At 46.3% G+C, this 11,748-nt stretch overlaps 1 protein-coding gene across 1 annotated transcript; it reads left to right on the top strand.

Annotated features, from left to right (window-relative positions):
* Positions 1-1,042: 1,042 nt before the first annotated feature.
* LOC109785818 (protein FAR1-RELATED SEQUENCE 12-like) lies at positions 1,043-2,598 on the top strand. The gene is made up of 2 exons (XM_020344404.1): positions 1,043-2,330; positions 2,543-2,598. The coding sequence occupies exons 1-2, from the start codon at positions 1,043-1,045 to the stop codon at positions 2,596-2,598; spliced, it is 1,344 nt and encodes a 447-aa protein (XP_020199993.1).
* The last annotated feature ends 9,150 nt before the right edge of the window (positions 2,599-11,748 follow it).

Genomic DNA, 11,748 nt, shown 5'->3' with positions numbered 1-11,748 from the left:
ACATGAAAAACGCATCAAATCTTACATATCTTATTTACAATTTGCGCAGATGGAAGTGGAAGGGTACTATGAGTGGAATTTTTTCGATGATGCCAATGACGAAAACGATATTGATGCATCTTATAATGACAGCTCGAGCAAAGTAAGTAGTGGAAAGTGAATACATATGATAGTCCTTATACAACTACTTACTGACATGTAAGGTTGTTTGTAATTTTTTCCAGGGAGAGGTTGGTGGCGCGTGCGAAAACGATGATGATGAGTGCAATTTTGACACTGGGTACGATGAATACCAGCAAGAATCACTGGACAGGCATTGGACGGTGATGTCCACGACGTTCAGGACAGACGAGGAGGCATATGATTTCTATAACGATTATGCGAAAAAGCTTGGATTCAGCATTAGGAAGGACAACTTGAAATATGCAAAGGGTATCGACGCACCTAGGCGCTTGAGGAGGTTTCTGTGTTCAAGGGCTGGGAAACGACAGGCCAAGTTTTGTACCATGGAAGGGAAGAAGCGCAGGCTGAGAGCGGAGACTCGGTGCTATTGCGAGGCCCATCTAACTGTGAAGCTTGACAGAGAGCGCTCCATTTGGTATGTCAGTAGTTTCAGCGATGATCATAGTCACACTCTTGCTAGACCGGATGAAGTTATATATCTTCGATCTCATAATCAGATAAAGGAATACCAGAAGCTCGAGATCTTAGCACTGGCTGGTGCTGGGATCAAAAAACATTGGATTTATGACAACTTCGTTAGTAGGTATGGATCATATGCACGGGCTGGTTTCGGCAGGACGAAGCTTTATAACATGTGTTATAGGGAGAAAATGAAGTTGCTAGCAAAGGGTGATGCGGACACTGCGATTGGTATCATGATGACGAGAAAGGCAAGGGATCCAGACTTTTTCTTTGAGTACACTGTTGACGCAGAAGGCAAGCTGAAGAACATGTTCTGGTGTGACTCTCAGTCACGTCGGGATTACCTTGACTTTGGTGATGTAATCGTCTTTGACAGAACAAGATGAATAGGTACGGAATGCCATTCAGACCTTTTGTTGGTCTAAACAATCATCGTTGCACCACTGTGTTCGGTTGTGCTGTTGTGTCAGATGAGACGGAGGATACATATGTTTGGGTGTTGCAGACCTTCTTGAGAGCTCATTGTCAGAAGAAGCCGAGGTCTGTAATTACAGACGGAGACGCAACCATGATAAGGGCCGTCAGGAAGGTCCTTACTGACGTGTGGCATCGACTTTGTTCGTGGCATATAGAGAAAAACATGCAGAAACACCTCCACCACAAGTCCCTTAAGGAGTTCAGAGCTCTTATTTACTATGCCACTACACATGATGAGTTTGAGGCGAGATGGGCAGCTTTTAGAGCTAAATGGGAGTCGGAGAAAACTGAAACATGGTCGCGTAGGATGTACAGGAAGAAAAGGCTTTGGGCTGCATCATATCTCACCGGTGGGTTCTTCCTTGGTATGCGGAGTAACCAGAGGAGCGAGAGTCTGAACTCTTGCCTTCATATGCATCTTGACTCTGGCATGACAATTGTTGATATGGTTGTGCATTATGAGAACTGCATTGTTTGGCTCCGTGAGAACGAGTCACACGACGACTGCATGTCCACACAGACATTCCCTGTACCAGTACTCGACGAGTTCAAATGCATTGAAAAAGCCGCTGCCCGTGACTTCACTGCGGTGAACTTTTACCTCTTGCAGAAAGAAATGAAGAAGGCAGCGGATATTGAGATCATAGATATACTCAGTGGAGCCGTCAGTAGGAGATTCATAGTGGCATGGAAAAATAAGAGGCAACTGAGATTCAAAGTGGACTATACACCTACTAATTCAGAAGAAACGGTGAAGTGCAGTTGTGATAGTATGAAATGTAAAGGTCTTCCATGCAAGCATGTTCTTTATGTTTTAGCCAGGTTGAACGTGAAGGACTTACCTAAGTGCTTAGTGCTGCGAAGATTCACCAAGAATGCTAGAGGTGGACTGCCCGTGAAACGCACTAGCGATCTCTTCGCATGGGGATGGGCAGGTACTGAGGAGAGAACTAAGTACAGTGAGTTGACTATTTTGTCAGCGGAAGCAAATCATGCGGCATGTCATAGACCATTCCTATTTGATAAACTGAAGGCTGCTCTGGAGGATGTGATAGCAAACAAGGACGTTGAGGAGGAAGATTATGTGAGACAACATAGGGTTGCACAAGACGATGCTTTTGTGCCGAATCAAGATCATGTTTTTGTTGGTGATCCAGAGAAAATCAATTCGAAAGGAGCACCGAAAGGGCAGAATAACAAAGGCCGTGGTAAGGAACCTGGCGTTACTAAAAACGGTAGATCTAAAGGTTTTGATGAGAAACCTCGTGTACACCTATGCGGTTTATGCAGAATAAAAGGTCATTTCAAAAACAATTGTCCTTAGAATCCTAAGTATGTGCATACCTTTTTATTAACGTTCTTTTCTTGTTAAGTTTATTCTTTACAAAATTTTGACGTATATTATGATCTTTCTATGCAGGAACATGGCATGATGATCATAGCAAGGATTGTTTGAATAAGAAGAACAACTTCTGAATAGAGTTGACGATTTATTTGGTTGTATTGAAGAATAGTACTTATATATTTGTTTCGGAACATCGATACAGGGGACTTGTAATCGCTATTTACTTATGTCATATTTGTTGGCACTATACTCGTTGTTCTTAATATGATATGCGACATACACATTTTACGTTATAATATATATTTCTTGGCGCTATAGGAATTGTTTTTAATACGATATATGATGTATACATTATTTTCATAGAAATATATGATTTTGTATATAAAACATGCATGTTGGGCGATTGGAGGCGTTGTACGGCCGCCGGTTGCTTTATTTTAAAATAAAAACGTTAACAGCCGCTGGGGGCCGAGTGGCGCCAGCGGGCGCAAATGGGCGGTACGTACGAGGACGATTCTACTGCCGCCGCAGATGGCGATCCCGAGGCAGACGCGGGCCGACGGGGAATGAACCTCGTGTGCGGCACAGGCGAACCCTAGAGCGACGCGCGGCACGGGCCGGCTGGCCAGATGACGCGGCCCACGTGTGCCATCTCGCGCCGAACACGTGGTGCGGCGCGGGCGACGCTCGCCTCGAGCGGCGCGGGCGGCGCTCGCCTCTGATACGTCAACATGATATATCAACTGGGTACTTTCGCGAGAACACTCATTCAACATAAAATATAAATTAAATTCTAAAAAATCAAATGATTAAAATATACTTTAAATAAATTTGTCAGTCTACATAATCTGGACATGTGAAATATATTTGGAACTCACATAAAAAAGTAAAATCATCCACACGCAATCCTCACTCATGAACACATCATGTTTCGGAAACTATTTAGAAATCTCGTATGAGATTTTTATTTTTGTTTCCTCTTTGCAAGTCGAATTACTTTGTTCTTCACTTCTGTAAGCTTATTTTCTGGGGACAAAATAATTCCAGGTATCATTCTTTCTCTCGAACTGTCAATAGATTCCTGAAAAGGAATAAAAATAATTTTAATTTCATCACTTATATATAATATAATGAACTATTTTTTCATACTTATAGGCCATGCAGACACATCCGGGAATGACATAATTGCACTATCATTTGCATCTTGGATATCTCCTGCAAGTTGCTCTCTCTGACAAAAAAATATGAACACGTTGACTACATACGGTAAACAAATTATATGGTTAATTGTACACACATGAATACGACTTACAAAATTTTCAACGAATTTCCTGGTAGCTTCAGAGATATTTTCTTCCCCCCTCAAAGAATCAAGAATTTGGAACTCTTTCTTTCCAGTGTGCATAACACACGTAATCCAATGGTTTTTATCCTTATTTAAAGAAAAATAAGCCTATTTCACAAGTTAAATATTGTTACTAAGCTCGCATATGATAATAATGAAAATACAATTCTGCAATACAAACGGTACCTTCGGTTTTGCAAAATATTATGTCATGCATCTGTTGAGAGGTTCATTTGCATGTGCTAAACCTTCTGGATCGTCTACCGATTTCCCTCGTCTTACTAACTTTGGACGAGTGTTCAATAACCAATAAGACCTATGGGTGGGTACAAGATACCTATCCTTGACGATGCTTGAATCCGATATGTACGTCGCATATGCGTCAATTACCTGAAATAGATGACTAAATTTAACATGGATGCAATATACTTAACACATGAAATAAGCATGACAATAAAAGTACATACATCACCGGATAACCATGCATGGTTAAGTATCTGGCAAACTCTTGCCGCAGAAAGTCCTTCATCTTTGCCGTTGTTGAATATTTCATAGTTCTTGTGTTTTGGTGAGTGCTCGTACGCTTTCACGTATTGCACAGCAGCACGCACCGTATCATCCACAGAATGATCAAACTAAAGGGTTGTTTCATTAAACAGTTCTACAACACAAGTCAATATAGTTATAGTACAAATTTGTAATATATAATTATCAAAAAAATATTCATACCATGTTTAACTTACTCGCTTTCACGCAACGTTTCGCACGTTTTCTCGGAGTCTTTTTAACATAAGGAGATTTCTGCCACTTTGACGCACTCCGCTTTCGCTTCCCTAGAATCACCTCCATCTTCTCTTCTATCTCGCTATTACCATCTGACACGCCATGTGACACTTCTTACTCATTTTGTTGCACTTGCCATCTTGTTGCTTCTATTTCATCGGTTTTTAGAGATGATGCTTTTTTTTCCGACTGCTCTGGGACATCTATAGGATCATCCTTCTCACCTTTATAGCTACTCAAGTGACCAGTACTGAGTTTGAACGAACCCCTTCCTTCAGAATCCAAATCATAATGCCCACTGCCATTTCGGCCATTAGGTGTGTGTATGTCATCATACTGAAATTCTTTTTTAGGATACTTGTTTTCATACCTGGACTCACTATTCTGTCCAAACAGATTTTCTTCCTCCTCTGCCATTGTGCCTGGTTTGTACCGTACACCTGTTTTATTCATTTTCTCTAACAATCTCTACAAAAGTAAGCCCAGTTACATGTTATATATTTTTGACAGTTTATCGAGTTTAATAGAGTGCATAACAGAATTGCTACATTTTTACCTATGCGCATAACTCCGGCATACGAAACAATTCCTTACAAATTTCCTTCATATCATTCATAACCCGGTCCATAAAAGGCTTTAGGTTAGCAGGGACCTCGGACACACAGTCCACTTTTTTCTTTCCCGTAACGGATGACTTTCGGCTGCTATGTTTCTTACTGCTTTCAGCTTGTTCATCTGCAAGTTTTTTCATTCTATACTCTTTCGTAATGCAGTCATCTATCTGCAAAGTGAGTATGCAATGAAAACATGAGTACATAACATTCTCAATAGATAATCAATGTATTGTTAAATAAACATTACAATATTACCAATCCATGACCACGACCATTTTTCAGGTCGTACTTGTCTCGTTTCTCCGCTTTAGATTCAGTCCAGTTTTTCATTAGGGGAACTTGCAACGACAACGGGTCATTTTTCGGGCTGGTGGTTGGCTGCACCTTCTCCCAATACAAGTACTACAAAACAAATCACAAAATAAATTACGAATGCATAACATGAAGGAATATTAAATAGCATTAATTAATACCATACCTGGAGTAGGGCTAGGTTACCACATGGCCATTGCCTCACACGGCCGTCCTGCTTGAGTTTACCAATCTCTGTCAAACAAGTTCGCAAAGTGAACACGTTAAAATTCAACGTGCTTATCCGCTTCACGTCATGCACCAACGTGTAGTACTCTTTTGGTATGAAGACAGCCGACATCGGTGCAATAATAGCCCCCAACAAAACAAGAACAACCATCCAAAGAAACTCATCGTCGGCGGATTTATTCCTCACAATTTTTTGAATCAAGTCATCTATCATTATCTGACCATTTTTTTGTGAACATACTGAATAGGAATTTTCTTTATTAACTCTTTTCCTTCCGTCCCAAGAATGCCAAAAACATCCTCACCTTCATTTTTAAACCCAAATATTGAAAACACGTCGTCCGGTCTAAGTGAAATAAGGCCTTTACTGCCACTATCTTCTTGTACCATGAATTTTTTGCAGTTTGGGTTGTAACCTAACATCATAAAATGCAACAAAAAATCCCTCATTTGTACTGACGAAATGATCAACATCTCTTGCAAGTTTGTTTCATAGAACCTAAATCGCTGAGCGGTTGCTAATTTCTCAACGAGACTTATCACTTCTCTATGGAACATGGAATCACACCATCGATGTTCATACTGCATGTTAAAATTTTTTTCCTATTAATTAATTTAATTACGCAATAGCGTCCGAAGAAATTGTACGAGACGGAAAAACGTGATCTTGATCCGGGCGGCAGCCGCCAAAACAACGGCTGTGGCGGAGGGAAAGCAGGCAGCCGAGCGTCGGCGATCTGCGCCGGCGGACTCGGGGGGCTTAACACCCAATGCGGCAATGTGCGCTCTTGAGGTCGACGGCGATGGACGGCGCTGCCCACGCAGTGACGGCGCTGCGCAAACGGGGCGATCGTGGTAGGGCGTCTTGGGGGGCACGGGGCGGCGTACGGGGCGAGTGGTGGGGTTGGGTAGGGTTCCGCCCGTGCGTGGCGGTATACGGCGATGGAGAGGAAAAAACGGGCGTCCGGCGCCGATTGGGCCAGGCCCGATACCGCCCAACCTATCCGTGCGACGGCGGCCACCGCCCAACCTGCTAATGTTTAGTCCCACATTGCTTCTCGTCATGCTTATTCACTTGTTTAAATACCGTTCTCTATCTGCAATGTTAAGTCCCTGATTGTGACGGTCTTACTTAAGTAGGTTAACGTATATTATGCTCTGGCACTCCAAATTCATGGAGTGTCAAATCAATAATTTACATTAATCTTCTTAAGTAAATCCGTCCACACTACGGGATTTTTGTATACTTTTGTTATTTATTTATTTTTTATGTTTCCATGAAACGTCACAATTTATTTTCACACTACGGGATTTTTTTTTCACACGCTACAGTGTGACACACAAGCACGCCTGCAAAATTTGGGTGCGTTTCGACACTCGATGCATTTACTACGATTTTCGCCGTGAAAATACCCAGAAAAGGTCTCCCGACGTGACGCAACTTCCGTTCGTACTCCGACTCCGTCAAAATCTGGCGTGGGAGACCGTGGGGGTCACTCACACGCGCACGCAAAAGTTGGGTGCGTTTCGTCCATGTTGACATGTAGTCACAGTACAAACCTCAGATATCGGTTTGGGGTGACATGCATTCAGTAGGTGTTCCCTTTCGCAAAGCCATGAAACGTCGGGATTTTTTTTTCACACGCTACAGTGTGGCACACAAGCACGCGTGCAAAATTTGGGTGCGTTTCGACACTCGATGCATTTACTACGATTTTCTCCGTGAAATACCCAGAAAAGGTCTCCCGACGTGACGCAACTTCCGTTCGTACTCCGATTCCGTCGAAATCTGGCGTGGGAGACCGTGGGGGTCACTCACACGCGCACGCAAAAGTTGGGTGCGTTTCGTCCATGTTGACATGTAGTCACAGTACAAACCTCAGATATTGGTTTGGGTGACATGCATTCAGTAGGTGTTCCCTTGTGCAAAGCCATGAAACGTCGGGATTTTTTTCACACCCTACAGTGTGGAACACAAGCACGCCTGCAAAATTTGGGTGCGTTTCGACACTCGATGCATTTACTACGATTTTCTCCGTGAAAATACCGAGAAAAGGTCTCCCGACGTGACGCAACTTCCGTTTGTACTCCGATTCCGTCGAAATCTGGCGTGGGAGACCGTGGGGGTCACTCACACGCGCACACGAAAGTGGGGTGTGTTTCGTCCATGTTGATATGTAGTCACAGTACAAACCTCAGATATCGGTTTGGGGTGACATGCATTCAGTAGGTGTTCCCTTTCGCAAAGCCATGAAACGTCAGGATTTTGTTTTCACACGCTACAGTGTGGCACACAAGCACGCCTGCAAAATTTGGGTGTGTTTCGACACTCGATGCATTTACTACGATTTTCTTCGTGAAAATACCCAGAAAAGGTCTCCCGAGGTGACGCAACTTCCGTTCGTACCCCGATTCCGTCGAAATCTGGTGTGGGAGACCGTGGGGGTCACTCACACGCGCACCCAAAAGTTGGGTGCGTTTCGTCCATGTTGACATGTAGTCACAGTACAAACCTCAGATACCGGTTTGGGGTGACATGCATTCAGTAGGTGTTCCCTTTCGCAAAGCCATGAAATGTCGGGATTTTTTCTCACACGCTACAGTGTGGCACACAAGCACGCCTGCAAAATTTGGGTGCGTTTCGACACTCGATGCATTTACTACGATTTTCTCCGTGAAAATACCCAGAAAAGGTCTCCCGACGTGACGCAACTTCCGTTCGTACTCCGATTCCGTCGAAATCTGGCGTGCGAGACCGTGGGGGTCACTCACACGTGCATGCAAAAGTTGGATGCGTTTCATCATTAGATTTTTTTTAATATGAATTAGTGCATGAAAAATACAAAATATGCAATGATTTTTTTTAACAGCCGGCACGCGCGGGGCAAACTGCCGGGCTAGGCACGCGACCCACGGCGGCCACTTGGGCGCCGTGCGGTGCACACGTTATGGCCCATGAAAGCCAAAAATCCACGGCGGCCACTGCCCAACCTGCTAATTATTTAGTCCCACATTGCTTTTGAACATGCTTATTCACCTGTTTAAATATCGTTCTCTATGTACAGTATTAATTCCTTGAGTGTTGCCGTCTTTCCTCATTAGGATAATGTGAATGATGCTCTGGCACTTCATAATCATGGAGTGTCACAGCAAAAATTCACATTAATCTTATGAGGTAAATCCGTCAACACTACAGGAGTTTTTTATTCTGTTTTTTAATATTTACAAATACAGTACTTTGTAGACACATTATTTTTATATTTATAAAAAAATAAAAAGTTCGCCTACAGTGGCCTAAAAGACGCGCGGGGCGACCCACGGCGCGCATGGGCCAAAGCAGGGGCGGCCCACGGCGCGCACGGGCGAAGATGGGGCGGCCGGCCGTGTGTGCGCCGCTAGTGGCGCCAACCGCCCACAGTGTTGTGTTTGTAATCCCGCATTGCTAGTTTTCACGGCTAATAACATGTTTAAATAGCTTCATCCGTCTACAACATCAAATCTTTAATAGTGGTGGCCATACCTCATTATGCTTATGTATGTTCTGCTCTGTCACTCCACAATTATTGTGGACTAATATAGCATGACTTGTATAAGTGTTGTAAGGTATGACTATCCGCGCTTAAAGATTTTTTTTGTCCGAAAACGAGTTTTTTTCGACATCCTTTAAATGAACCCAAATTTTTTCCATAGTGTTGTACCATCATGACTAGGATGCATGACAAGTTTCGTGCCTTCTTGCCATTTTATGAATTTGAAACATCTAAAACGCTGACCGGACAAAAATATTACAAAAATTTAGGTATTAATAAAACAAACTTTGCGTAAAGTGCTAAACTATCAAACGTATAAAAATAAGATAGATAGTAATGATATGATCTGAGTTTACAATGCACTAGCAGCACTCCCGCAGCTGCCCGGACAGTGTAACACTGTCCGGGCAGCTGTGGCAGAGCTGCCCGGGCAGTGCAAAGTCAAATCACATTATTACTAACTATCTTATCTGCCAGGATGCATGAATCCGCATATTTAAGCCGGTCTGGGCGTCCTTCAGCGGGCGAGGTGGGACTAAACAAAACCATCCATCGTACCGCCCCACCCCCCGCCCCTCGCCCTCGACCGCTTGCACGCGCGCCTTCCAGCGGCCCACTAGGTCTACTGAAATCGGCCCACCTTGCCTGTCCACGCGCAGCGCCGCGAGAGGCCGCTCGCACGCGCGCCTTACAGCGGCCCACAGAATTCGGCCCACCTTGGCGGTCCACGCGCAGCGCCGTGACACGCGAGCTCTAACTTTAGTCCCACCTCGCCTGCCGGAGCTCGCCCGCACCAGCTTAAATAGCGCGCCCCACCCTACACCGCCGTGATCCGAAGAAAAATAAATAGACCGCCTACTTTCTCTACGCCGCCTGGTTGGGCCCGTGGGCCTTGCGGGGCCGAAAAGCGGTCCCTTTCGCCGATCGACTTGATCGGGATCGACTTACTATGCCTATCTCGGCTCCGGGCCGGCGTTCTTTTTTTAAAAAAAAAATCTTCTAATTTGTTTTGCTAATATTATGTAAAAAAATTATTGTTTGGTTTTTTATTTACTTTTCTAGTTTTCATAGGTTTTTTTCAATTCAAGTTTAATTCTTTTCTGATTTTTTATTTTTTACAATACAACTCTTTTTAAAACTAAAATAAAAGTATCGATTCAAACACTTGATTCTTCAACAATATTTTAAAACCATCCATTCAAACACTCGATATTTCATTATAGTTTTCATAGATATTTTACATAGTACTAGAAATTAAACTTAAATAAACAACATTATGAAAATAATTAAACATTACTAAACGACATTTTGAAAGTAACCCTAACCTACTCGTCCTCGACGCCGCCGAAGTCTGCCTCGTCATAGAGCCCGTCGCCGTTGTCACTGTCGTTGCTGCTGCTACTGTCGTCGAGGGGCACCACGGGCACGGCCGGCGCAGCCATCGAGTACTCGAGCGCGGCGTGATACCCGGGAAAGTCCTCCGGGTCCTCCGGGTGGACGGCGCCCGGGGCAAGCTGAATGTACTACTGGACGAGCGGCGGCGGCTGCGGCATGTTCTCCGACTCCCGGAGCGCCGTCAGGTAGCCCGGCATGTCGTCCGGGTCGCCGGCCTCCGCCGCTAGCTGCATGTACTCCGCCACCAATGCCGGCTCTGGCTGCTGCTGCGGCTCGGGCGGAGGGGCGCGGCTAGACCCGGCGCCGTTCCTGCCCGCGATGCGGCGATCGCCCGGGCCGAGGCGGACAGCGCCGCGGTCACCGCCTGGGCCTCCGTGGGGCGCGGGCGGGTGCATGGCGCCGAAGTCGACGCGGGCGCGGGTGGAGCGCGCCTCGCCGCGGCGGTACAACTCAAAGCCGTACCCCGGCGGAGCAGGCACGGCGCCGGCGACCGCCTGCGCGCGGTACGGCACGACCACCTCCTCGAAGGTGCGCCCATCCCAGAGCTGATGCCGCCGCGCGCGGTTGTGCTTCGTGGGCGGGCGCGGGCCGGCGTAGGCGTGGAGGCGGCGCAGGTGGTCGTCGGCGAGGCGATCCGCCCAGCCGGGGTTGTTGGGGGCGTACTGGGGGTCGGCGAGCTCCTCCGACGACAGGCGAGCCCGGTACAGGCCGACGGCGCGGGCGAAGAGGTGGGTGCCGACCTCGGGCACCGGCGCCACAGGCACGCCGTCGACGCTCAGGCGCCACCTCGCCAGCAGGCGCACGTCGGCCGCGGCGGGGATGACGAAGTGGGCGAGCTCCTCCGCCTCCTCGAGCGTCAAGTTGGAGCGTGCCATTGCCGGCGAGAGGGAGAAGTAGGGCGCGCGAGGGAGAGGAAGGGCGTGAGAGGGCGACGCCGGCGACAGGGGGGAGAAGGAGAGGGGAGGCGAGGGTGGTGTGCGAGCGACGGCGGGGCGAGGCGCTTTTTATAGGGCGTAGTGGTGGGTGGGTGGGTGCCGGCGATCAATGCCGGGGCAGCCGAGCGGGCGGCGTGCA

Source organism: Aegilops tauschii, chromosome 7 (genome assembly GCF_002575655.3).
Source record: "Aegilops tauschii subsp. strangulata cultivar AL8/78 chromosome 7, Aet v6.0, whole genome shotgun sequence".
In the NCBI taxonomy this organism is placed as follows: domain Eukaryota; kingdom Viridiplantae; phylum Streptophyta; class Magnoliopsida; order Poales; family Poaceae; genus Aegilops; species Aegilops tauschii.
This window is presented reverse-complemented; position numbering and strand designations above follow the sequence as displayed.

Bases quoted from the DNA above. Each gene is read 5' to 3' on its own strand.
- LOC109785818 (XM_020344404.1), top strand. From the start codon at position 1,043: ATGCCATTCAGACCTTTTGTTGGTCTAAACAATCATCGTTGCACCACT. The intron at 2,331-2,542 runs GTAAGGAACCTG...CTTTCTATGCAG, and splicing joins GCAGAATAACAAAGGCCGTG to GAACATGGCATGATGATCAT.